General features: G+C 42.0%; 1 protein-coding gene across 3 annotated transcripts in view; it reads left to right on the forward strand.

Moving 5' to 3' along the window:
- TBC1D5 (TBC1 domain family member 5) overlaps positions 1–26,014 on the forward strand; it is a 548,194-nt gene that overhangs the window by 463,397 nt on the left and 58,783 nt on the right. For all 3 annotated transcript variants that reach the window (XM_032630465.1, XM_032630464.1, XM_032630466.1), the window contains one exon: positions 8,210–8,457. In XM_032630465.1, the coding sequence (XP_032486356.1) occupies positions 8,210–8,457 (248 nt within the window). The remainder of the gene's footprint in view (positions 1–8,209; positions 8,458–26,014) is intronic.

The raw sequence follows: 26,014 nt of genomic DNA on the forward strand, positions 1-26,014 counted from the left end.
ATAATGACAGACTAGAAAATTACAGAGATGCAAAGAGAATATTTTTTCTATCCAAAAACCAAAGTCTCATATTTATATTTACTTTTTCCAGCTACTCCTTGCACTTAAGAAGATAATTTTAAAGTAAGTTATATGTTTTTATGATGGAAAAAAGTATAGGTAGGATGAGGTGAGAATATGATAGAAAGAAAAGGAGATTTTGATGGAAGGAGAAGGAAAAGAATAGAGAAAAAAGGCCTCAGAGGGAAGATGAACGTAGAGGAGGAAGGAGAGGTGAAAAGAACAGAATAGAAACTGAGGGTGGAAATAAGGAGGCAGGGCAGACAGGTAGGCCCCTGAGTTTGAGATGGGTTTGGTCAGCATCCCTCAAGGGCCCACACTATCATTCAGGCCTCTTTTTGGTCCTGTAATCTTAGCAAGATGGTGAATGTGATGGTAGAAGCCATTTGGCTCAGCTGATCACAAGCTGTCAGAGTCAGAAGGGGCTTTCACTGAACCCTGCCTCCCACCCATGCCAGGGCCAGGGAGCCTGTGTGTCTGAAAATGTTTTTCTAATCTCTACTTACACAGTTCCAGAAACGGAGCTCTTACTATTTTAAATTGAGCCTGTGAAATCACTAGAAAGGATTTCCTGTGTCATAGCCTTTTAACTGTCTTCTGTTACTGTCTGTAACTTTTGTAAACTTATTTTTTAAAAGCCACGTGAAGAAGTGCTGCTTTCCCTCATGGCAGCTCTCACAGTACTGGAGGACTTGCTCCCCTGCTTTTTTAGCCATTTCTCCTCCATCGTAATTTTCATACCTCCCTACTGTACCACTCCATTTTATAGACACAAAGTTCAGTTCTGCCAGAAATTAATGCATCACCAAAACAGTCTGCCATGATTGTACAGTTAGTTACCTCCTGCAGTGTAGACAGTCAGCTAGTATTTCTAGCCACATATCATATTTACTATTAAAGGAAAACGTGTTTCCTGTAAGAGGTTAATATATACTTACTATATATAGATACCATATTTGCTTTTGAGGGATAATTGCACAGGGTACAGAATTCTAGGTTGGTGGTTTTTTCTCTCAACACTTTACATATTCACTGCACTCTCTTCTTGCATACGTGGTTTCTGAGGATAATTAGAATGTTGTTCTTATTTTTGCTCCTCTATAGGTAAGCTGTTTTTTTTCCTCGGGCTTATTTCAGGATTTTTTTTTCCTGTGATTTTCCATAGTTTAAAAATGATATAACTAAGCATAGTTATTTTTTGGCATTTTTCTTGCCTGGTGTTCTCTGAACTCCCTGGATCTTTGGTTTGTTGACTGACATTAATTTGGGGGAAATTCTCAGTCATTGTTTCAAATATTTCTTCTGTTCTTTTCTCTCTTTCTTCTTCTGGTGTTCCCATTATTTGAATGTTACATCTTTTAGGGTTGTCCCACAATTTTTGGATATTCTGCTCTGCTTTTTCTGTCTTTTCTGTTTGCTTGGGGAGTTTCTATTGAAATATCCTCAACCTCAGAGATTCTTTCCTTAGCCATGTCCATCAATAATAAGCCCATCAAAGACATACTTTGTTTATGTTACAGTATTTTTGATCTCTGTCATTTCTTTTTTTTTTTTTTCTTAGAATTTCCTCCCCTCTGCTTATATTTCCTATCTGTTCTTGCATGCTGTATACTTTATTCCTTAAGAGTCTTTAGCATTTTAATCATAGTGATTTAAAATTTCCAGTCTGATAATTCCAACATCCCTGATGTATCTGAGTCTGGTTCTGAAGCTTGGTCGCTCTCTCTCTTCAAAGTATGCTTTTTGCTTTTTTAATATATCTTTTAATTTTTTTTTTAATAGTTGGACATGTTGTACTGGGTAAAAGGAACTCCAGAAATAGGCCTTTAGTAATGTGGTGATAAGGTGTGGAGGAAAGGAAGCATTCTATGGTCCTATGATTAGGTCTCAATCTTTTAGTGAGCCTGGGCTTCCAGACTGTGAACTTGACACATGCCTCTCAGCTGCAGCCCCCACCAACATCAGGTGGAACAGGACGGCTAGTGGGGGCTGGGGTTGGGTACTTGCCTTCTCCCAGGTCAGTTAGGCTCGGCGAAAATCCCTGTAGGTTGGACTCTGGTTAAATATTTCTCCTGAGGGCAGACCATTTAAGAAGAACAAGATGCTCTGGTGTATTTCAAATGGTTCCTTTTCCTCTACCCCTGCCAGAAGCACAATTTTTCTCCCATATTTACCATGAGAACCTGGTAGAGCTCCAGGAGGTAAAACTCGCTGAAGTTTGGGCTGCCCCTCCACCCTCCTGACTGGGTCCCCTGGGAGATTTTAACTCTCAAGTTTGTCCACACTGAGCTTCTAGCAATTCAGCCACAGTTCCAATTTCCCTACCCCAGCACTAGTTCTTGTGGGTTTCTGCTCTGGTAGGTCGTGATCCTCTGTATTCACCCGTCACTCTCTCCAATCTGGGTGACAGCAGTTTGCCCTTTGACCTCACTTCTCTTATGGATCTAAGAAAAAAATGTTGATTTTTTTTTTCAGTTTGTTCAGCTTTTTACTTGTTGTTAGGACAGTGTAAAGACTTCCAAGCATTTTACACGCTTGCCTGGAAGCCCAGAAGTTCACTCATCTAGAATTAATGTACCCCAAGAATCTTAGTTTTCTCCTGCAACATCATTATGGGCTCAGATTAGCCTTGTAGACCAGACCAAAACATTCATTTTTGGGAGCTTGACTTTTTGTTTTTCAATATGAACTCACGTTAATCCATGCCTCCCTATTCTATCTGTAATGAGCAGTTGTCAAAAGTTTTAACCTAAGTGTATAAGCTTTTATTTATCTTCATTAAATGTTATGTGTTTCATTTATTTCTCATGCTACCCTCTTGAGAGTGTTTTAAATTTTGATCATTTTATCTGATGTATTGGGTGCCTCTGCAGCTTTTGGTCTAAAATTTATAAGCCCATGTTCTCTTTCTTCAAGTCTTAAAACTATAGGATCTTCTATCTCAAAGGGACACAAAATATCATATAACTCAGCCCCCATGGTTTAAAGATAAGGAAACTAAGGTCCAGACAACAGGCTAAATAACTCTTCCAAGTTACGCAATTCAGTGACAGAAGATTATGACCTTTAAAAAAAAGGACTGGTGAGGAGGTCTGTGAACCAAGTCTGAGACACACGTCACCAAAGGGGAGCTAGAACATTCAGCGGTACACGTGAGGTACAGTTGTTCAGCTGTAACTAAGTGTGTATTATCCTCCATTATATCCACTGCACCTTGATAAAATCCAACAGAGGTCAGCGCTTCAGATAAGAAATAAAGTTGTCTTAGAATGACTTGTTTTTAGTGAACCAGACTGGCTACTTGTAATAAACACAGCCATTTCCAAGTAATTAGTAAAAATATTTGTATAAACCAGTCTATTTTACAGTTTGGTTTCCACACTCCTTTTGAAAAATCAGAAGATTTCCCTACTTCCATTCGCTGATATTTCTATTTTTATTTAATAAAACAAAATGAGTAATATACTTAAGACAAACCCAACTGTCTAAAATTTTAAATGTATCTAAATAACAATTGGATCAACAGACTATTTGAAAATGTGAGGGAAAATCTTTGATGCAACTGCTTTAATTTTTTAAATATTTATTTATTTTATTTACTTGGTTGTGCTCGGTCTTAGTTGTGGCAGGCGGGCTCCTTAGTTGCAGCTCACAGGCTCCTTATTTGTGGCTCACCGGCTCCTTAGTTGTGGCATGCGAACCCTTAGTTGCGGCATGCATGTGGGATCGTGCAGGGGCCCCCTGCATAGGGAGCGAGGAGTCTTAACCACTATACCATCGGGGAAGTCCCGATGCTATTGCTTTAATCAGATGCAAATGTGCAGCTTTAAATACTTATATTGGGAAAAAGAGAAAATGAGTAAGTGAATGAATGAATGAACCAAGCATTCAACCTTTGGGAATATAGATAAAATAATTAAAAATGAGTTGAAAACTCATTATTTGACAAAAATATAAACAAGCATTTAACAACATTTTATTGCAAGAGGAGTGAAATAAACAAATATTAGATACTTAATATCAGACTTGAAAGAAATCTGTAGGTAAGAAGGAAATAAATCAGGGTGGTGAAAAGATTTGGATACCAGGAAAGGAAAGAAGGTTGTGGAGAGTTTTTACAGAGGCGATACTTTTTTTTTTTTTTAAGTTTTAGAAAGGTTTTAGAAGCTGAATGAGAGCAGCTCATGATCCTGGGAATTAAGAAGGCATTGGAGACCCTAGAAACTCTTTCAGTAAACAGAGTGTGAGTTAGAAAGCCAGGCTGCAAGAGATCAAGTTGGTAGGAAGAGGGTAGAAGAGGCAGCAAGAGTCACCCACTTTCAGAATTTCAGAAACTGTACAAAAAGGGCCCAACAGTGAAGCCAGGTTGGGTTCTGGTACAGGTATTTCGAAGGATTCATGGATCTTCAGGAAGATGCCTCTGTTGCTGCTGATTTAACCCACTGAAGAGGCTGTGCTAAAAGAAAGTTCTTGGCACAATTTCCAAACAATCCCTCCTAGGTGATACTGTTTTTAATAATAGTATGTAGTGTAGACGACAGTAACAAAAAACTTTGATTACACAGAGCCAGTTGCTCATTAGATTTGCTGTTCAGTGTCTTGTTAACTCCAAAGCCCTCTTAGCATTTCTTTTAACACTATTTACACATTGCCGCCATCTTTTTTTGTTTTGTTTTGTTTTGTTTTTTGTGTTTTTTTGTGGTACGCGGACCTCTCTCACTGTTGTGGCCTCTCCCATTGCGGAGCACAGGCTCCGGACGCGCAGGCTCAGCGGCCATGGCTTACGGGCCCAGCCGCTCCGCTGCATGTGGGATCTTCCCGGACCGGGGCACGAACCCGCGTCCCCTGCATCGGCAGGCGGACTCCCAACCACTGCGCCAGCAGGGAAGCCCCATTGCCGCCATCTTTAATCCAATCCAGTCCGGTCCTCACTGTCCATCAGATCTCTTGACAACTGCATTAATTTTCATGAATTTAGCACACGTGACTTGACAGCCAATAATAATTGTTGCAGAATGTTTAGTATGTCTTGCGAAGACCGCTGCTGCTAATATTTAAGATCTCTCTTAGCTAACTTTGTCATAAAAGTTGTCATGCCTGAAACACAAACAGCGGGCAGCATGCTTAGCATGCCTGCTCTAGAAGTACATGGGTTATAATTGTTTCTACCTGAAAATAGTCACCTTCAATAGTTGTTTTCAAAATTCTTCTCATTCTTCTGGAAGCATGGGTAGTGGATGAGGGGGAAATTGGTTGAAAACAAAAAACGTTCAAAAAAGGAAAACAGCGCTCATCCTCTTTTAAGAGCTATTCAGATGAAAAATGGTTCGGCATGAGCTTGATCTGTGTGTTTTTCATGGTTTGTAGTAGTAATGAAGATGCCATAACCATAGTCTCTTGATAATGCTCTAGCAGTTTCTTAGTACTTTTATCAACATATGAATTTTAGAACTGGCAATATGGGAATTTGACTAGTACATTTTTGTTTATAAAAAAAGGGTAACAACATTATAACTTCTTCATATCCGTGAATTATGGATCTTGACTTGCATACAAGCGAAACTAAAATGCAGTGGAACTTCAGTATCCTAATAACTCTTCTTTCCACTATGACTCGCGAGAAAGGGGGATGCACGCAGGCTGCTGAGTGCACTGCAGTGCCAGAGGTGAACGCCTTCTGAATCCAGAATTTATGAGTTCTTTACATGTCATTCATTCTTTTTCTCAATAAACATGTACTGAGCGCCTTCTCTGTTGCCAAGCTGTAGTGTCTATACATTGAGAGGTCTCTACTTCCTTAGGAAGCGTATAAAAATTGGAAATAGGGCTTCCCTGGTGGCGCAGTGGTTGAGAGTCCGCCTGCCGATGCAGGGGACACGGGTTCGTGCCCCGGTCCGTGAAGATCCCACATGCCGCGGAGCAGCTGGGCCCGTGAGCCATGGCTGCTGAGCCTGCGCGTCCGGAGACTGTGCTCCGCAACGGGAGAGGCCACAGCGCTGAGAGGCCCGCGTACCGCAAAAAAATAAATAAATAAATAAATAATTGGAAATAAGTGGTGCATCATCACTATATATCCTCATCTCCATTAGGAAACATTATTTTCAATAATTTTTCGAAGAACATTAAATAGCTTTGTTCTTTAAAGATGAAATGATGCAAAATGAACCATTTGAAAAAGGATTTTTTTTTCACATTTCATGCGTTATAAATGAATAGCTCGTTTCTTTTATAAAGCAAATTCCAGGTTTTAAATTTGATTTGTCCAATCTCTGAAGCAATATAAGTTTCCCATACCTAGCCCATAATATTAGCTAGGACCGTTAAAGACTTTATGGAAGGAACAAGCATAGTGTTCTTTGCTTTTTATTACAGAACTCTGGATCAGTTCTGTTCTAGCGCCCTATCTAGCAACGGCAAGGTTACAGCTGTCATATAAAAAGTAGGCGAATTACCGTGTAAGTGCTGCCAGGTAGATCTGAGAGGACGAAATGATGGCAATATTCAAGGTAACTAAAATCATAACAAGTGGATCCCTCAAACTTGATTTTCAGTTTCCTACTTTTATGAAAAAGAAGCTAAATGTGAGAAAACAAGCTTCTATTAATGATTGGGCAGTAAAAATGCAAACTTTGATATTGACATGGTCAGCCTCCTACAACTAAAATAATTTATGATCATAACTGGTCTTTCACGTAATAGCCCTGAGATACTTCAAGATGATGAATCATTTGGGAAGTAATCATTCATTTTAGCCAATGTTGACTTGGTGTCCTCTATCTGCCAGACAGAGCACAGGTGCTGGCAAACCCTGGTATCCGAGAGAGGACCTGTCTGAGAGGGAGCGGGGAGTGGAGGGCAGTTGGCTGCTGCTGAGACGTGGCACGAAGTAAGGGTGGACCTTTGCTCTGCGGAGTCATTGGTGACCTCCAGGGGTGGTTTCAGAGCGATGGCAAGGAGGCCACAGCCAGACCTTAGTGGGCCAGGACTGGAGAAGCACAAGTAGCACGTTAAGACACTTCTGAAAAGATGTGTTGTGAGGAGGGAAAGAAGTAGGATGGTAACCAGGAAGGAATGAGGGTTCAAAGGAGAAGTTGGGAGACACGCGCGCGCGCACACACACACACACCACGGTTGTGTGCTCATGGGAAAGATACGGTAGAAAGGGGGAAATGGTGATGCAGGAGAGCAAGATCCAGGAGCAACCGTCTCCAAAGGTCAGAGCAGATGGCATCTCCCCGCACGTGGGGAGGCAGGCCGTGGCCAGGAGCAAGGGACACTTCCTCCATGGGAATAGGTGTAAAGGCTTAGACTACAGGCAGACGCAGCTGCCTTTTAACACATATTTCTAGAATACCTGTTATGTTCTAGGCGACTGGCAACATGGCAGAGAGACCGAAGTCCTGTCTCCATGAAACATTTATTCCAGTGGGGGTTGGGGGAGGTGGACAGATCATAGCCAAATAAGTAAAATATGTAGTATGTCAGGTGATGCAAAGCACCATCAGGAAAAGTAAAGCAGGGACGTGGGGAAGGAGGATACGGAACGCGGGGCCGGTAGTGTGGGGTGAGGGTGGACCCAATTCTCGTGGACCAGAGCCCTTGATGTACTTCTATGAACTGACTTCATGGCTCTCAGACACATTTATTTTTCAAAGTCAGATTAAATATGGCCTTGTTCCCACAGGCCAGAGTTTGTGGGAAATCTATTCTCAGCCTGGCTTCCCAGGTGCCCCCTTCTGTGGGTTACCCCAGACTCGCCCAGCCCTGTACCTCTCCTTCAGAGTCCTCATCACAGGTTTTAGTCATACATCTGTTTATGTGATTATGTGATGAATGTATTTTCTAGAATCTCCAGGAGGGAAACTATGTCTGTTTTGGACAGTTGCAGTGTTGGCTATAATGGGCCCTGTTTGTTGAATGAATGAATGAGTGAATGGAAAGTAAAAAGACTATATTCCATAAGCCACGTCTTTAAGAATCTTGTTTTCTTATCCTGTGGTCACTTTGAAATTATCACGCCTCACTTCGTGTAGCTGATCTAGACCTTTTCCAAAGCAGGTAAGGTATGTTTTTATATCAACAGAGCATGTGAAATAGAGTTGTCCTCTAATTTAAACAATGTCTCTCCACCTAATTTGTTTTTTTACAGGACTAGTGCCAAAGGTGCTCCCCTGAATATCAATAAAGTCTCTACCAGCCTGATGAACTTTGGAAGAAAGTTGATTTCTCCGGCAACGGCCCCGGGCGGTGTGGATAGCCCAGTACCGGGAGGCAGTGGCGGTGCCTCCTCCCCGGCTGTGGTTCCCACCAGGACCCTGGCAGAGGCCCCCACGCATCCTCTGCAGCAGCAGCAGAGGCTGATGAAATCGGAAAGCATGCCAGTGCAGCTGAACAAAGGTAAGGGGAGATGCTGGTTAATCTAGAGGAAACACTCCCAGGGTAGCCTGGGATTTCCTCACCTGCCTATGAGGAATCCCCGTCCTAGAAAGAGAAATTAGTGCAAGACTTAATTTTTTAAAATCTGTTATAGTAGGTCCTTTTTAAGTGGCAATATCAGCTACTATATTGTTCTTAAGAACGTTTTATGAGGTAATTTGTTAAAGTACTTGTTTTAACGTCTGTACCTTAGTATACTTGCATTTGCGTCCTGGTGATGCCCACAGAGTATGGCGTGAACCGTCACAGCATGGAACTTGACGTCGGCTGACCGAGATCCCTGCTAGCTTTGTATAGTGATGCTTCTGGCTAGAAGAGCATCTGAGATGGGAAGGTCTGGTACCCTGGGCTCTGCTAGTCACAGCATTTGTCCGTGCAGTTGGTTTGGAGGAAGCGGGTCACCAGGCTTGCAGTCCCTGTTCCACCTGCTTTACCTCCAAGGAATTCAAACTAGAGCCCAAAGCGGGGAAGAAGCCAAACAGAATATCTCAGGCAGCAGAGTTAGTGTCTAAGTCCCTGCACTGAGAGAACCAGAGAACGTGAGAGCCGGATCACTCAGTTGACAAGTGTGCACTGCTGCTGGGAGTGCCGTCAGCGGCTCTCCTGCTGCTGGGACTCAGGTACGCTCCTTTCCATTTCAGGGCCTTTCCAGCGCTTCACCTGCCTCCGGTGATTTGTTCATAAGGGAGCCCTTCAGGTTCTTACTCATAACCTTTTTCTCTTATTTTCTACTTATTTCCAAAGACATATGAATTAAGTACCCCTACTCATAGCCGATTAGAAACAGCCACATTTATTTTTAGTGATGGGACTCTGCTGTCTATACTACGGAAACAAGAAATAGTAACACGATGGCAGAAAATCTACAAAAATCAATCCTAAGGCCTCACAAAGCATAGTGTCTGTGGCCAGTTAGTGTCAGAGCAAATACCCTCCTGACCCCTGCCTCATCTGTGTCTTAAAGGTGTCCCTGGATCATAGCCAAGTTCAGTAACAGGTGTTGACAATAACAATAGTAATATTGAATCAGTAAGAAGACCTTAAACCATGTTCCATATACTCTGTTTAAGAAGATTGCATCCAAAATTATTTTAAAAATTAAATTATTGGCATTTAAACTGGTCAGAACTTAAGTTAAATGGACTCTTCTCCAATGATAGAAAATAATGAGTTATTCAATAATAATAAGTGTGTGTTCAATAATAAGTGTGTGTTCTGTTAGTTTCATCATATTATCTATCATTGCCTATATGAAGTATTAGACTTTATATATTTAGTATTTAAATTTCTATTAGAATATTCCATTTACCTTACATACGAATATCTCTTTTAAAATTACGTTTTTCTTTTTAATGTAGAGCTATCACACATGATTTAAAAAATAGGAGACTTCAGATCATTAACATATTGTAAATGTATTTTAATGCCAGGAGACATGCCCACTTCCAGGATGGAAATGAATGTTATTTTATATTTCTTAATTGTACTGTCTTACTGTTCTAAACAAATACGATTTCAATATTGCTTTGATAACAAGCTGTAGTCAGTAGTAGTTCTAACTGATGGCAGCAAATGAGTCAGAGAATCTCTTAATGCCGTTAAATTTTCTGAGGAACCAAGCCAAATGACTATAGAAATATAAAGTTGTGTCTCTAAGGAAATGTCAAGTATTAATATCACAGTAAGTGAGAAAGGAAGTGCATGAGGATGGAACAATTGATGAAAACTAAGTCTCCAGTTACAAGGAAACAACAGAGCACTTAAGCAAAGTATTTGGAACGTGAGCATCACTGGGGCATTTTGTAACTGATCCCTGCGCTGAACAAAAGTGGTCTTGTTTGGCAACTCTCCTTTTTATTTCTGGTTTGTTCTTGTCGTGTCAACCTACAAAAAGCTTGTCTACCTTCATATTAAAGGTATATCGTCCTGCTAATGCCCCTCCCTGCATGAAGTTTTGAATAAAATGGAGTAAAAGGAAGGAGAAAGTTTTATACCAGTAGAAGCGAGGGTAGGTTGATCCCCTTCCTTCATTCACTCTCCAGTGAACCACGGGCAGAATCCTGAAGCTTTCAGACCCTTTTCCTCACCCGGAAATAAGAGGTTTGGACTGATCCCTGGGGAGCCTCCCAGCTCCAAAAATCTGCGGTTCCTTTGGTAAAAGATACCAACATGCATGGACATATATACACTACCAAACGTAAAATAGATAGCTAGTGGGAAGCAGCCGCATGGCACAGGGAGATCAGCTCTGTGCTTTGTGACCACCTAGAGGGGTGGGATAGGGAGGGTGGGAGGGAGGGAGACGCAAGAGGGAAGAGATATGGGAGCATATGTGTATGTATAACTGATTCACTTTGTTATAAAGCAGAAACTAACACACCATTGTAAAGCAATTATACTCCAATAAAGATGTAAAAAAAAAAAAAGATACCAACATCGGTTGTTTACGCTGGTGTTTCCCACAAGTGTCCTGCTGTGCTGTGACACTGACAAATCTGCAGGTGTGTCACCTGGCCCGGGAATGAGTGAGCACAGTGTTTACCCTTTCAGAAGGCATGTGTTGGAATAGGACTTCTGACTATCTCAGAACAGAGTCATCTACTTGGTGCCTTTTTAGTGTACTCTGCTGGAAAATTTTAAAGTTGTTTTGAAAAGTGGTTGTTTACGCAGCTGGATATCCTTATGGCTTTCATAGGTTAGTTAACTCCCGATTACCTGTGCTTGTATAGGGGAAGAGTTCTACGGAGAAGCCAACATTCATGTATGAGTCACTTGAAATGCCTTCTGCTGTTGCCATCTCTGTTGGGGCCGGGGTCCTGAAGGAGGGAGGGAGTACAGGTGATCCTCCATCATTTTCCTGGTGACATCCAATATTAAAGTTAGTCTCAGTCTCTAAATATACATTAATAGGTGATCCAGAAGCAGCAGAGTGAAATGGGTAGCAAGCATAGAATTGAAAATTTTCAGATGTACAGAAAATGAGGCACACCATTCACCAGTGAATAGAGAGTTAACTATATTATGAAAATTCAGGACCTGAGAAGTTCCACTAAAAGTTGTTTATCACTTGTTTGGCATATGTACCTATTTATAGATTTTATTTCAGCTATAGGAGAATATAAATGCATGTACCGTTAATTGATAGGAATGGTCTAATTACAACCCAATAATTTCCAGATGAGCTGGCTGTGCTGTAAATCATAATGGTAGCAAGTGGTCAAGGCACTGAGGGTTGTTATATAATTCAAAAATTGATTTTTTTTTTTTTTTTACTATTGTGTAAAAGCTACAGGGAAAGCAAATCTGTTAATCATACATTATCATACATAGAAAATATGGTGCCTTTTAAGAAGGCTTGTTTTTCAGCTCATTAATCTCAAAATAGCATGGGGCTTCAGATGCTGATCTATCCAGGGGATGATTCTGTCAACAGCAACTGTGCTTCATATTGAACTTTGTCATCCAGGAAGGAAATCAAAGAACCAAAAAAATCTTCCTTCTCAGTGGTCGTGTACCTCGAATGCTTCTCAGTACTTCCTTTTCCTTTCTTTCCTGCATTTTTTAAATGTACTCCCTTTCCCCCTCTTTTCCTCTGTTTTTTGAATTTGAACACTTCTTTATTTTAAGCATTTACTGCAGGTCCAATTTGTAAATGAAATCTCGCCTATAATAAGTATATCAAGTTTAAAGGGTATGCAGTTCACAGATTTATTTTTACATGTTGACATTTATAAGTGCATGTGGTAACTTATGAAATCTTTTCAATACTTAATATGAAATTAGAACTTGTTTAGGTCTTTATCTTATCACTGAAGAAATTGGTTTCAAGTTTAGTTAAAAATAAATTTTGTCTGTTGCAGGAGGAAATCAATTTCAGAAGAATGTTGACTTCTTAATAAAGGCATTTAACTTACTTTTGGATAAAGAATTCTTAAAAAAAATAAGAAAATATAAATTCATGCTGTTATTTGTAGCATAATGAAATCTGCTCAGCCAAGTCTTTTGATGGCTAAAGTTTCCTGTGCTTTAGAGTAATAGAAACTTGTTTTTTTCCTTAAGAAAAACAGGCACAAAAGCTTTCTAGGAAACACTTTTTAAAAATCAGTTGCTTTAAAAAATATTTTATATTTTTCTAAGATTGTGTTGTATTTTCTGTTTCACTGTACTTTTAGTAATTAGGTTGATAAGTAAAAGTATTCCAGCATTAAATATGAAAGAAAAGTTGATTTCCTTTTCCTCTTTATGATACCTAATTATTTTTTCTTATGAAATCCAGGCGATGTAGTTACAGGAAGCGATGCTCAGGTTTCTGTTCCTGCCCAGACCCTAACTGACCTCCCAGGTACAGTTACCATGGCAATGCAGTATCTCTTTGCCTGCAGTACTATCATTGCCTCTTCCCAATCTCCATTTTCCTTTTTGCCCACCTTCCATTCATGCTGTTTATCAGTTCACTCCATTGTTCAGCCACTGAGTGGCACTGTTGTTAAGAACAAAAGTCCCCTCTCATGTCATATCGTGCTGATGCTGATGCCAAATCCCGTTAAGCTGTGGGTTTTTTATCGAGTTTGCACCAGCTTCTTTCCTTGCCAAAATATGGTCACTCTAGATTTTGTGATTATTTTACCACCATATTTTATTTGGCAGCTCACGCTGAGGTGTTCTTTCAGTTGTGCATAGGTGCTCTGTGACAAGATTTGACAAATTAGTTCTGAGGTTAAGACATTTTAGATGCTGTGTGTATACATATTATTGTATGTATTAGCCATAGGTACTTATTATATTTTAGCTAAAAGAATTACAACTTGATTCTGAAATACATTTTTAAGTACAGGCTTCGTACTATGAATCATACTAACAGAATTAAAGTTCAGTGTGACAAATCTCTATGTAGAGTCATTGGTAATGATTTAAAATAAAAAGATAATAGTTAAATATCATAACCGTGTGTTCAAAATCTAGAAGAAGTTTATTTAAGAAATACAGGGGGCTTCCCTGGTGGCGCAGTGGTTGAGAGTCCGCCTGCCGATGCAGGGGACACGGGTTCGTGCCCCGGTCCGGGAAGATCCCACATGCCGCGGAGCGGCTGGGCCCGTGAGCCATGGCTGCTGAGCCTGCGCGTCCGGAGCCTGTGCTCCACAATGGGAGAGGCCACAACAGTGAGAGGCCCATGTACCGCAAAAAAAAAAAAAAAAAAAAAGGAAACAATAATAGAAATCCATATTCAGCAGCTCCTGTGGAATTTAGAAAGGTAAATATTTAAAGTTGCTGCATTCATCTTTTATTATGTGATCTTTTAGAAAAAAAACATGCTACAGAGAGGAATTCTGTATTAAATGGAAGACTAGACTAACTTTAAGAATCCTCCATTCAAATTCAGACAAAAAAGGCAGCTGTATTAATTGAAATTCCTATCATGTCTTCCTTAATTTAAAATACCCGCACAGTACAGTCATGCTACTAGTATTAAAATACTGTTCTAATAATGATATGTCTCCATAATATCTGTGCCTTTTAATAAATTAACAGAAAACAATATATTGTGATTAGGAGATCGGTGGTATGTTGACTTCACATCTTAAAAAACATACTGTGGCACAGAGGGGTGTGATCTTACTTCTATATGTAGTTCTGTGTTTCACAGGTAGGGTTTCTGGCTGTGTTCTAGTTAAGTGAACCAGCTGACCTTTAGGGCTTTTCAAGCTCAGGGATTCTGTGAAAAGCTGCTATTTACTCTTCTTGGTGTCTGTGGAGTGATCTGTATAATAAAGGGGTGCAGTAGCGTGGCCAGTAGAAGAGGCAGATCACCTCCAGATGACTTCTCTTTAGCTTTGTCAGTTATTGCGCTTAGATGAATATTGATGTGATCTTCTGATACGGTGAGGATTTGTAGGACTTAAATTTCTTTCCTAAAATTAAAATCTGAGCCCCCCCAGGCGACTTCGTTTTTGGCCTCGCCACGTGGCTCACAGGATCTTAGTTCCTCGACCAGGAATCAACTCGGGCCCTTGATACTGAAAGCACGGAGTCCTAACCACTGGACTGCCAGGGAATTCCCCCTAGACAACTTTTTTTTTTTTTTTTTTCCCGGTACATGGGCCTCTCACTGTGGTGGCCTCTCCCGTTGCGGAGCACAGGCTCCGGACACGCAGGCCCAGCGGCCATGGCTCACGGGCCCAGCCGCTCCGCGGCATGTGGGATCTTCCCAGACCGGGGCACGAACCCGTGTCCCCTAGCATCGGCAGGCGGACTCTCAACCACTGCGCCACCAGGGAAGCCCCCACCCAGACAACTTTTTAACCAGAGTTTTGTTATCCCAAAGTGAGTCCACCGCAGAGTATTCCTTTGGGTATTGAAGCCCGATCATTTTATACCTGTGGGAAGAGAAAGCTGAAGGCTGGCTTGTCTGTTCTGACTTCTGCTTTTATGCTATTGCTCAGTCCATGTTTTCCTGCAGACCAGAGCCACGTGAACAGTGTCGCTTTTTAAATAGACTCTTAAAGAAGGAGGTTGTATCATTTTGTTCAAATGACTTGTGTTGTAGAAGTAGAATCATCTCATTCACTTATTCAACAAGTGTTCATTGAGTGCCTACTGTGTGCCAAGCTCTGTTTTCATCAGTCCCTTGGGCTTCCGTCCAGCTTCACCAGGCTGCTAGGGCATCCCCGGTGCTGTAGATGGCCCAGCAAGCCCACATGGTCAGGAACCAGCTCCTTTTCTGATACCCTGTTCTAAATTACCCTGCCTGCCCTGCTCCAGCAGAGACTGTATCAGTCTGACAGGGAAGAGTCCAGTGGCTTAATGAGACATGAGGCCAGATAAAGAGCTTCCAATCTGTGATGAGACAGTAGGATGATACCTACCGGGATTTGGAGAAGTCACAGTGTGTTTCCCTCAACACACTTCCTGCAGAGTCTCAGAAAGCAAGGGGAAGTAGAAGTAAACCAAAATAGTCAGCGGTGACAACAAAAAACTTTCTAACAATCTCTGCTTGATAGGGTCACTAATATTGGAAATTTGAGAATCTCATCAGACGTGCTAAACCCACAAGAGTAGGTATACTTTTCATTTCAGGGAAATAAAACTAACATTTAGGCTTCCCAAGTATCTTTTTTCAAAGCAGTGGAGCAAATTTCAAGAAATTAAGTAAATGTCAATATTTTCAATGATTCTTTGATTGTAGATAGTCTTTTCTTCCCATGAGGTTTCATATCTGTTATCTTTGCCTTTTAACACACAATAATTATACAGGTTTTAATTTTTTGAAGAAAATTCTGAATATAAAGTGAGATCTCACAATTTAGTCAATAAATAATATTTGGAAAATTGTTGGAAAGTTCCATATTTTCTCAGTGTAGGTTGCAATCATAAAAAAATGTGCCACAGGACAGTTCACTTTTGGCAACTCAAAGGGTTTCTTCAAAATTATTTTTGGAAATGGCACATCTACCCCCAGGAACTTTTTTCGAGAGATACTTAGGAATTATTAATTCATAAACTAAAAAACTTTAAAATATGGGGAGATAGACACATGCATATACACAGACATTACTTCCAAAGAGAATTTAGAATTTCCAACAACGGACGTATATAAGTATTATCATATAATGGACCCTTAAGAAAGAAATTTAGATTTCTTAAGTTATTGCCATAGGCAGTGTTAAAATTTGTATTCGTGTATATGTATTTATGTTACTAACATGAATGTATAGATATCATTATATAACATTTATCAGGTTGTTTTTTTTTTTCTTTTCCATTATGGTTTATTACAGGATATTGAATATATTTAGTTCCCTGTGCTATACAGTAGGACCTTGTGTTTATCCATGACATGTATAATGGTTTGCATCTGCTAATCCCACACTTCCAGTCCATCCCTCCCCTCCTCTCCCCACACCTTGGCAACCACAAGTCTGTTCTCTATGTCTGTGAGTCTGTTTCTGTTTCTTAGATAACTTCATTTGTGTCGTATTTTAGATTCCACATATAAGTGCTAATCATATGGTATTTGTCTTTCTCTTTCTGACTTACTTTGCTTAGTATAGTAATCTCTCTACGTCCATCCATGTTGCTGCAAATGGCACTATTTCGTTCTTTTTTATGGCTGAGAGGTATTCCATTATATATATGTACCACATCTTCTTTATCCATTTATCTGTTGATGGACGTTTAGGTGGTTTCCATGTCTTGGCTATTGTACATTGTGCCATTACGAACATAGGGGTGCATGTATCAGGTTGCTTTTTTAAATAAAAAAGGTTGAGAAAGATCAAAAATCTCCCTGCCCAGATAACCACTGTTGACATTCTTAAGGTAAAACTGAAGTACATATAATATTAGACAATCCCCAATTAATTAAAGGCATTACATGGGAAATAAAACAACCCCCTGTTCTCCTCCCACTTCTTTCTGCCAGCCCATTTCACTAAGGGTATCCACTGTTAAGTTTCCTATAATGCCTTGTAGGAAAAAAAAAAAAAAAATAGATTTTAAACTGAGAAACAACATGCGAGTCACATTAAATGTGTTAACAGCTCGTGCCTGGAGATGACTTCACTCTGGACCTTCAAGATGAAAACACTAACAGAAAAGTCCCAGTGCAGGTGACAAGCAGCAAATGGGTAGAACAAAGAAGAGGGAGGTCAAATCAACTCAAGCAGGACATGGTGACGAGAGGACAGATAGCTGCTGCTGCCCACAAGGGTGAGGGAGGAGACTGCAGAGCCAAAAGGTTATCCTGGTAGATGACCTGGTACCGGTCCCTCCAGGTGTTGTTGAGACATGATAGTCCTGAAGCAGAACAGGTAGTTCCATTATGTTCTGAACAATTGCAGAGAAGTACAGAATATGGAAAACAAATTTGGGGATGCATCAATTAGCTAGAAAAAGCCTCTTTTTGGAACACTTACTGGAAAAAACATTGAATAAATGAGTTGTTTTTGGATTGAGAACAAGATCAGAATTTGCCCTTTGATATCCAAAGACCTCATTCCACTTTTCTTTAATTCGAAGTCACGTTTACTGCAGCCCTTTGTAGGGGAGCAGGATGGTGGTGCATCTTTGCCCAGCCCGGGCTCTGGAGTCGGGCCTGGGTTAGGGTCCTGCTTCCGTCACTGCCTTGCTGGATGACCCAGTGAGGCCACTTCACCACTCGCCTGTAAAGACAGAGAAAGAGCAGCTGCTTCAAGGGCAGTTACCTGTCGCATAGTAAGGGCTCGAGGGCACGACCTACGGAGCGGTGGGGGGCGGGTCCTGGTGGTGGCATCATTATGTGTTTTCCTCAGGTACCTCTTTGGTTTCCAGAATCAAACAGATGAACCGACTTAACACCTCTGTCTTTTCTTTGCTTAACAATGACTTCTGACAATCTGAAACCCCGTTTGCGCGCCAGCCCTGGACGCGGTAAAGCTTGACCTCTCTGGCCAGGCTAGAACCAGGTCTGTTTCAGGGGCTTCAGGTACAGCCTGTTTCCTTTCCCCTCTTGTGGCACCAAGATGTATGTTTCTCACGAGTAGACCTGAGCCCTCTTGCTGTCTGTCACTCAGGTCTGTGAGGTACCAAAGTGTCACCAGGCGGGGCCCAGCTTCGTCCTGTCTTCTCCGGGTCGCTGAATGACGTCAAGGCGACCCCCTTCCTGTGGCCACAGCACCGGGCTTCCCAAAGGCTTTGCCCTTCCCACTTCCCTGAGCCAGGCCTCCCACCAGCGACCCCCAGACTTCCTAGCCTCCTGAACGTTTTGCCTTTGGCCGTCCTGTGTCCAAATCCCCCAGCTGGTCTCAGGTTTATGGGGGTTCTGCCCGACTATTTAGGAATACAGCCCAACCCCTGTTCTTGCTTCCCACTGAGTTTAATGAGAGAAAAGTCATGAAAATACATGAGGCATAGTAGGAACTTAGTAAATATTCTTCCCCTTCCTCCTTTCCTCTCTCCCAGCCACTCTGTGGTCAGGGTCCCCGCTGATGCCTGTGAAGCTCATTCAGTCCACTCAGGTGCTTGACAGATAACCTCCATTGACATGTAGCACAGGGGACCCAGAAGCTTTATTGCATCTTTCAGAGAAGGACAGAGAGTGAAGGAAAGATTTAATATACCCAGACACAGCCATAGCTAGTCCAAGGAGTCCCTTTGTGCATGTTAGAAAAAGGTATGTTCCCGTCCTGCGCAGATGCAGCTTGCACCAGGGCGTGCGTCCGAACCCGCAGGCGCTCCCAGGCGTGGCGTACATGGTGGTCCTGGGCTCAGAGCCAATTAGCCCAGGTCTGTGGGTGGTCACCGGGCAGTGCAGCCAGTGGAAGGACAGGCCAGCAGGAGAGCACTGGCAGGTCTGTGACCACAGGACTGCCTGTGAACCCGCCTGCTCTAGATTTGGAAGTGCCCAGCGTGCTGGTTACTGGTCTGGGTCTGCGCAGCGCGTAGCAGATGCTGGGAGTCACGCTGAGCCCTTTACACACGCGACCCACCTAGGACACACAGCGCACGTGAAGTGGATGCTTCCCTTGTGGATGAGAACTGGGCCTGTGGAGGGTCAGTGACTCGTTCAAGGCCACACAGCTAGATACCAGCTGAGCTCAGACTCCAGCACAGGTGCTGACTCAGCAGGTATTGCTTTGAGGAATTGTGCTTTGCAAGTGTCTCTCAAATCTATCACCCCAGCTTTAGTTGAAGCCTTATAATCTCTTGCATGGGCCAGTGCAGGGCATGCCTCGTTCAGCCAAGCTCCTGTGAAACTCAGGCTACTTTCCTGCTTAACATCTGTAAAAACTCCCATCGCTACTGACAAGAGAAAGGCCAGACCCCTTCACATGAGAACAAGCTGCTCTTCTTGGTCTAGCTGGCCCTATTTTTAGAGCCCCACCTTCCCTCTTGCCTCCCTCCCCCAGAGCTGGATGACCAAGAGAGAAAGCAGCTCACATTTGGGGTACTGGCAACTTTTAGAAAGAATTTTCTTCCCTCCTCCCCACCCCAGCCCACCCCAGCCCACCCCGGAGAAAACCACTGATGTAATCATCAAATGAAACAGAAGCACCCAGTTGAACTTAATCCTATTTTGTTTACACTGGTATTGGTGTCATTTTCAATTCCATATGGATGGCAGGAAGCGCTGAAGGATTAATCAGGCTTTGTCTGAACTCGATGTTCCCAGGAGTCTAACTGCCTCGTAAATACCATGTTTTCTGCCCCCAAATGACCTTCCCTGAGCCATGACCCCCACCACTGCCCACTCCTCGGATTTCAAGATGTCGCTCACAACTCTGATGGCCTGAGACAGGATTGGATGTTCCCTCTTTTGTGCTTCCAGAGTCCCGCTGTTCATACTTTAGTGTTTGCTTTTACCACCTGGGGTTGTAGGTCAGTCAGTGCAGGTACAAGTCTGTGTTTCCCTTGTGCTGCTGTTTTAGGAGCTTCTCATGAGCTCCTGTGGTCATCCCCCCATCCTCAGTGCTGGGCAGAGTTTCCAGAGACATTTCCTCAGATCAGTCTGTATAGGGCTTGTTCCCCGACGTTTGGTTATGAAAGGAAGACTGGGCATGCCTGAGGTGGCTTGAGAATAGGTCTGTATTTAGTATATTCAAGAGTGCCTTACCATATAATCGTAAATAATCGTCTTGGGTCAGGACTTTGGAGAATTCGAGTAGGAAGCTTTTGGGGGAGTGCCCTCAGGGTCAAAGAAGCAGTGTTGCCCTCAGTTGTCTGTTTTGAGACAAGGGGGCCAGACTTTGTCCTCTGTCCACCCAAACCAGTCACTGGATTGGAGCTGTTCCCCGGGGAAGGGGCATGATCTTGGGCAAAGCAGCTCTCCTCGGCTGGGGCTGTTTCCAGAGAGGAAGCCGTGAGAGCCAGTGGCAGCCCACGCTTCCCGCGTCTGGGAGAACAAGTGCCTCGGTCCCGAAGCGGGGATCTCGGCAGGGCTCCGCAGGCTCCTCTAGGAATGAGCATCGGGTTTTGGTGCAACACAAGAAATGGTTAATGTTGTTCCTGTCAGTTAAAAACTTTCAAAGGTTTACAAGAGTATCAGGGCTACTGTGCGGTTTATGGGCTACAGGCGTGTTGAGAGTCCTGACTCCTCAGCTTGGGAGCTCTCCGGGTGAGGCCCGGGTGATGGAATGTCTCAGGCCTGGAAAGGGCGGGAAGTCTGACAGTCCTTTCTTCTGTCTCACGGGCTGGTGACTCTGTCTTCTTAAGGTCTAAATGTCTACGGTCCCAAAGGGCACAAAAATGTTAGCTAATTTGTGTAATTGAGGGGAAATGTATTTTGTACAGGGGTTTTATACGAGATACAGGCCAAGTAGTACTGTATAATACCACGACCAATTTGGAATTCGATCATTCAGAGGGAAATTCTGATAAGAACTGGCTTAGTGTTATCTCTGAAAAGGTAGTTTGCCCAGGAGAATAATAGCTACAAAAGAAACTTAGGGAGAATAAGACACTTTTAAGTTCTCTCTGGATTGGATAACTGGATACTAAATCTCACCCAGTAAATAACTGATGAGCTAATTTATTAAAGCAGGTATTCAAAAGATCTCTCCTAGATATGTCATTAGCTTATTTTGTTAAGATGGTTACTTGCCTGCCTGTTGTGAAAAACATTTGGAAATTTAGACTGTTAAGTGGTTTATACCTGTCCTGTCCAGTGTGGTGTCCACTAGCCACACAGGACCTTGGAGTGCTTGAAATATATGCTTTTTTTTTTTTTTTTTCCATTTTGGAAGAAAGATGGGGGCAAAAGTTGTTATAGTCCACAGAATTCTAACTTTTTCCAGCAGTATAATAAAATTCAAATGATTCTACCTGGAATTTTAGATTAACTCAGAATCTGAACTATAATGTCAAATGTTCAAGAGTCTAGAGATCGTAAGTAGAGAAATACTTCTGAAATATTTAAGAAATAATAATGAGCATTTCCCACTATTGTAACAGTTCTGTGAATCAAAAGTCTGATTGAGGTCTCAGCAAGCTAAAACCAAGGTGTCAGGAGGCTCTAGGGGAGAATCATCTGTGCTGTTGGCAGAATTCACTTCCTTGTGACTGTAGAACCGAGGTCCCCATGTCTTCACTGGCCGTCATCTGAGGGCCATTGCCATCTCTAGAGGAGCCACACTGACTCACGTCCCTGCCTCCACGTCCAAAGCCAACACCACCAGGTCAGCTCCCTCTCCTGCTTCAGCTGCCTTCTTTTTCTTTTTCTTTTTCTTTTTTTTTTTTTGCGGTACGCGGGCCTCTCACTGTTGCGGCCTCTCCCATTGCAGAGCACAGCCTCTGGACGCACAGGCTTAGCCGCCATGGCTCACGGGCCCAGCCGCTCCCCGGCATGTGGGATCTTCCTGGACTGGGGCATGAACCCGTGTCCCCTGCATCGGCAGGCGGACTCTCAACCACTGCGCCACCAGGGAAGCCCTGCCTTTTTTTTCTTTAGTCACAGCTCTGACTCCTTCTTCTACTTTCCTGTTTCACTGTAAGGACTCGTGTTCACACTAACCCACCATGATCACCCAGGATACTCTTCCCATCTTAAGGTTCTTTAAATCACACCTGCAAAGTCTCTTTCGCCACATAAAGTAGCATATTCATAGGCTCTAGAGATTAAGGGCATAGGCATTATTCCACCTGCCATATAATATGGCTTTTGGGGGAAAGATATGAATGATCAAAATTGACCCAAGTAAAAGTAGGAAACTTTAATAGAGGAATTAACATAGAAAAAAATCCAAAAAGCCGCTATAGTAGTACCTTTCAAAAGTCACCAGCACCAGAGTTATAGGTGAATGATCCAGATTTTGAAGGGACAGATAAATTCAGTTGTATAAACTTAGAAAGAGATGGAAGTTTTTTCATTTCATTTTGTGAAGAAAACCATGTTCTCGTGAATCAAAATGCTTTGGCTTCTTGGATTTCTTGTTTTCTGTGTACTTTTAAAAGTAAATTGAAACTCAAAACTGAGCAAACGTTCCTTTTGTTTTAGCTTTATCTTCCTCCACCCCAAGGCAATAAAAGCTTCTTAAGGAGTAGAGTTTGAAGGAGCAAGGAGAAAATGTTCATAAAAGGAAAAAGAAAAACCTAGGTTTATAATCAACACTTAAGTTGTTTTTCACTTTATCATCTTGGGTAAGAAATGCCTTCCTAAGTAGGACCCTAAAAACAGAAGCCATAAAGGTAAATGTAGACATACACAGACATATATACAAAGGGCTATGTTCTAGAATTTAGGAGGAACTCCCCTAAATCAGTTTTTTTAAATGAAATTAACAGAGACAATTCACAGAGGATCTTCAGATGGCCCATATTATTATGTTAAGAGATATTGTTTAAAAAGATATTCAGGGCTTCCCTGGTGGCGCAGCGGTTAAGAGTCCGCCTGCCAATGCAGGGGACACGGGTTCGTGCCCCAGTCCAGGAAGATCCCACATGCCGGGGAGCGGCTGGGCCCGTGAGCCATGGCCGCTGAGCCTGCATGCCCGGAGCCTGTGCTCCGCAACAGGAGAGGCCACAACAATGAGAGGCCCGTGTACCGCAAAAAAAAAAAAAAAAAAAAAAAAAAGATATCCAGCCTCACTAGTTATCAAGAAACTTCAAGCTAACATAATGAAGTCTTCCTTCCATCAGATTAACCAAATAAGTAAGTAGATAAAGATATCATACATCATATTACATTTACACTTATATATAAATATATATTACACACATATATGTCTGTTAAAATCCTAGGAGGAAGCAATTTGGAATCATCTAAATTTAAGATGTACATACCATTAAACATAGCAGTTCCATGTATATAAATTTATCTTACAGAAATAGCCAACTGTACCTAAAGATGTACCTCTCCAGAGCATTGTCATTTTGTTTGCAAAGGCAAAAAATTAGAAAAATCCCAATTATTCTGGAGCGCTACAAAATTTCTTTCTTCACATTCCTTAAAAAAGATAAGGCAGATTTTTATATAAATGAAAGACAAATTTTCATGATCAAGTCCAAAAAACATGTTACAGAGGGATGTACTTTTGGAATAACAGAATAAGGACCTCTGAAAAATCTGTTTCTCCATAAAAGTAACAAGAAGAATGGCAAGAATGCCAAAATCAACTTGTTCAGAACTCTGAAAATTAATCAAAGGATTGAGTCCATTTGAGGAGCATCAATTCAAGAAAAAAATGGCTGAATCTCAGTAACAACCGTGAGAAATGAAATATTTTCCTGCTATATCAATAAACAGAGGATGTCACAGTCATCAAGGATCGCAGCCCTACACCATGAGCCGAGAAAACTCAGGGCTGAAAAGAATACCTGCCATCTAGCAGCCATCAGACTGCAGCCACTCCCTGCGGTGAGCCCTGAGGAAACTCAGGATGTGTCAGGATGCTGGCTGCAGATAGCTGAGGTGCATATCAAAGGAATGATTTCAGTGAGCCCAGACTCTTGCATCTTCCCATGTATAGAAAAGCGATAAATGCCTTAACTTGAGATATCTGGTTTTCTTTACTTAACAATAATCTTTTCATGTTCAGACTACCTGCCCTTTGTTACAGAACTCCTATATAACCTGGCTCCCCACCCCCCACCCCCCACCCCCGCCCCGCCACCCCCCTCCCCGCTCACCTCCTCAGAGCAGCTTCTCAGAGCTATCTGAAAACGCTGTCTCCCGGGGCTGCAGTCCTCATTTTGCCCCAAATAAAACTTAACTCGCAGCTCTCACGTTGTCCATATATATATTTTTTAAGTCAACGACAGCATGCTTTGTAACATTTTAACTTTCCCTGTTTCCACCCTCTCTCCCCAGCTCTGCCATAGCCTTTGATAAACAGCAGCCTCTCAACCGCTGGAGGAAAAAGAATGAATTTGGAGCACCCTAAAAGTCCCATCCCCAGTAAATGTCAGTAGTTGACCTGTACAGCAGCACTCTCAAAAAACCTCTTTCTTAGGGCTTGTCTTTATTGGACTTTAATCAGAACTCACTAAGGGAGAAACCCTATCCACAGAGCATCCATTGAAAATAATCAGTGGCAGTTACTTAACATCGCAGCTGCCCAAGGCAGAAATGGAGCAAACAAGAGGCTAAGCGAAAACTTAACAGGAAAATCAGAGGCTAGCAAAAAGCTTAAAAGGAAAATCTAAGGAATGAGATGTCCATCGGGGGTTTTGAAAAGCTCCAGTATATTTCTGGGAATCAAGAAGGCCACACACATGCAAGATTATACACATGCCCAGGGAAGATTTAAAAAGGGTTTAATCTGTCAACTCTGGATGAACTTGAGGCTCTGCATAGACAAGAATGAAAGCTAGAGCAGAACTGTAGACTGCCTGCTGAGCACTGAAGGCATGCCCGAAGACACACGCGTACAGAGCCCCCTGCAGAGGCTCAGAGACTGACTGGTTCAAGGCATTTAAGGAAGGGAAACTTCTGTCTCTTAACTGACCACTAAGCTAACCGAGCAGAGACTTCAGGGGCACACAACAGCAAAGAATATAGACTTTACAGAATTAGTTTAGGGAAGTCACTAAAGAACAAAACAAACAGCAAGAAAAACAAATCTGGGGGTTGGGATGGGATCTCATGTGCAGAGCTGCCACATTATTTTATTAAAATGGCCAGTTTTCAATAAAAAGTCTGAGACGTACAAAGAAACAGGAAAGTATGGCCCATATTATTGGGAATAAAGCAATCAATACACACTGCCCCTGAGGAAGCAGAGACATTTACTTGACTAACTAGATCAGTAAGCTATTAAGTCAGCTATTACAAATATCTTGAAAAAGTTCAAACTGTGTCTGAAGATCTACAGGAATGTGTGAGACCAGTTTCTCACCAAATAGAGAATATCAATAAAGTGATAGGATTTTTTTTTTTTTTTGAAGAACCAAATAGCTATTCTGGAGTTGAAATACAATAACTCAAATGAAAATTTCACTGTAGAGGATCAACAGTAGATTTGAGCTTACAGAAGAAAGAATCATAACTTAAAGACATGTCAATCGAGATGATCTGATTTGAAAAGCAGAAAGACAAAAGAATGAAATAAAATGAACAGAGTCTCAAAGACTTGCAGAATACCATCAAATATACCAACATACAGATGATGGGAATTCCAGGAGAGAAGAGAGAGAAAGGTGCGGAAGGAATATCTGAAGAAGTGCTGGCAGAAGTATTCCACAACTTTATGAAAAACATTAGTCTGTGTATCCAAGAAGCTCCGTTAACTCCAAACAGGGTAAACTCAAAGAGATCCACACCTAGACACAGCATGGACAAACTGCTAAAAGCCAACAACAAAGAGAGAAACTTGAAAGCAGAAAGAGAAAAACAATTCACAATATACTAGGGAACCTCAATAAGATTAACAGCTGACTTGTCATAAAAAATCATGGAGTCCAGAAGGCAGTAGGATGATATATTCAATAATTCTATATCTAGTAAAACTATCCTTCAAAAAGAAAGGAGAGGGCTTCCCTGGTGGCGCAGTGGTTGAGAGTCCGCCTGCCGATGCAGGGGACACGGGTTCGTGCCCCCGTCCAGGAAGAT

Source organism: Phocoena sinus, chromosome 4 (assembly GCF_008692025.1).
Source record: "Phocoena sinus isolate mPhoSin1 chromosome 4, mPhoSin1.pri, whole genome shotgun sequence".
NCBI lineage: Eukaryota > Metazoa > Chordata > Mammalia > Artiodactyla > Phocoenidae > Phocoena > Phocoena sinus.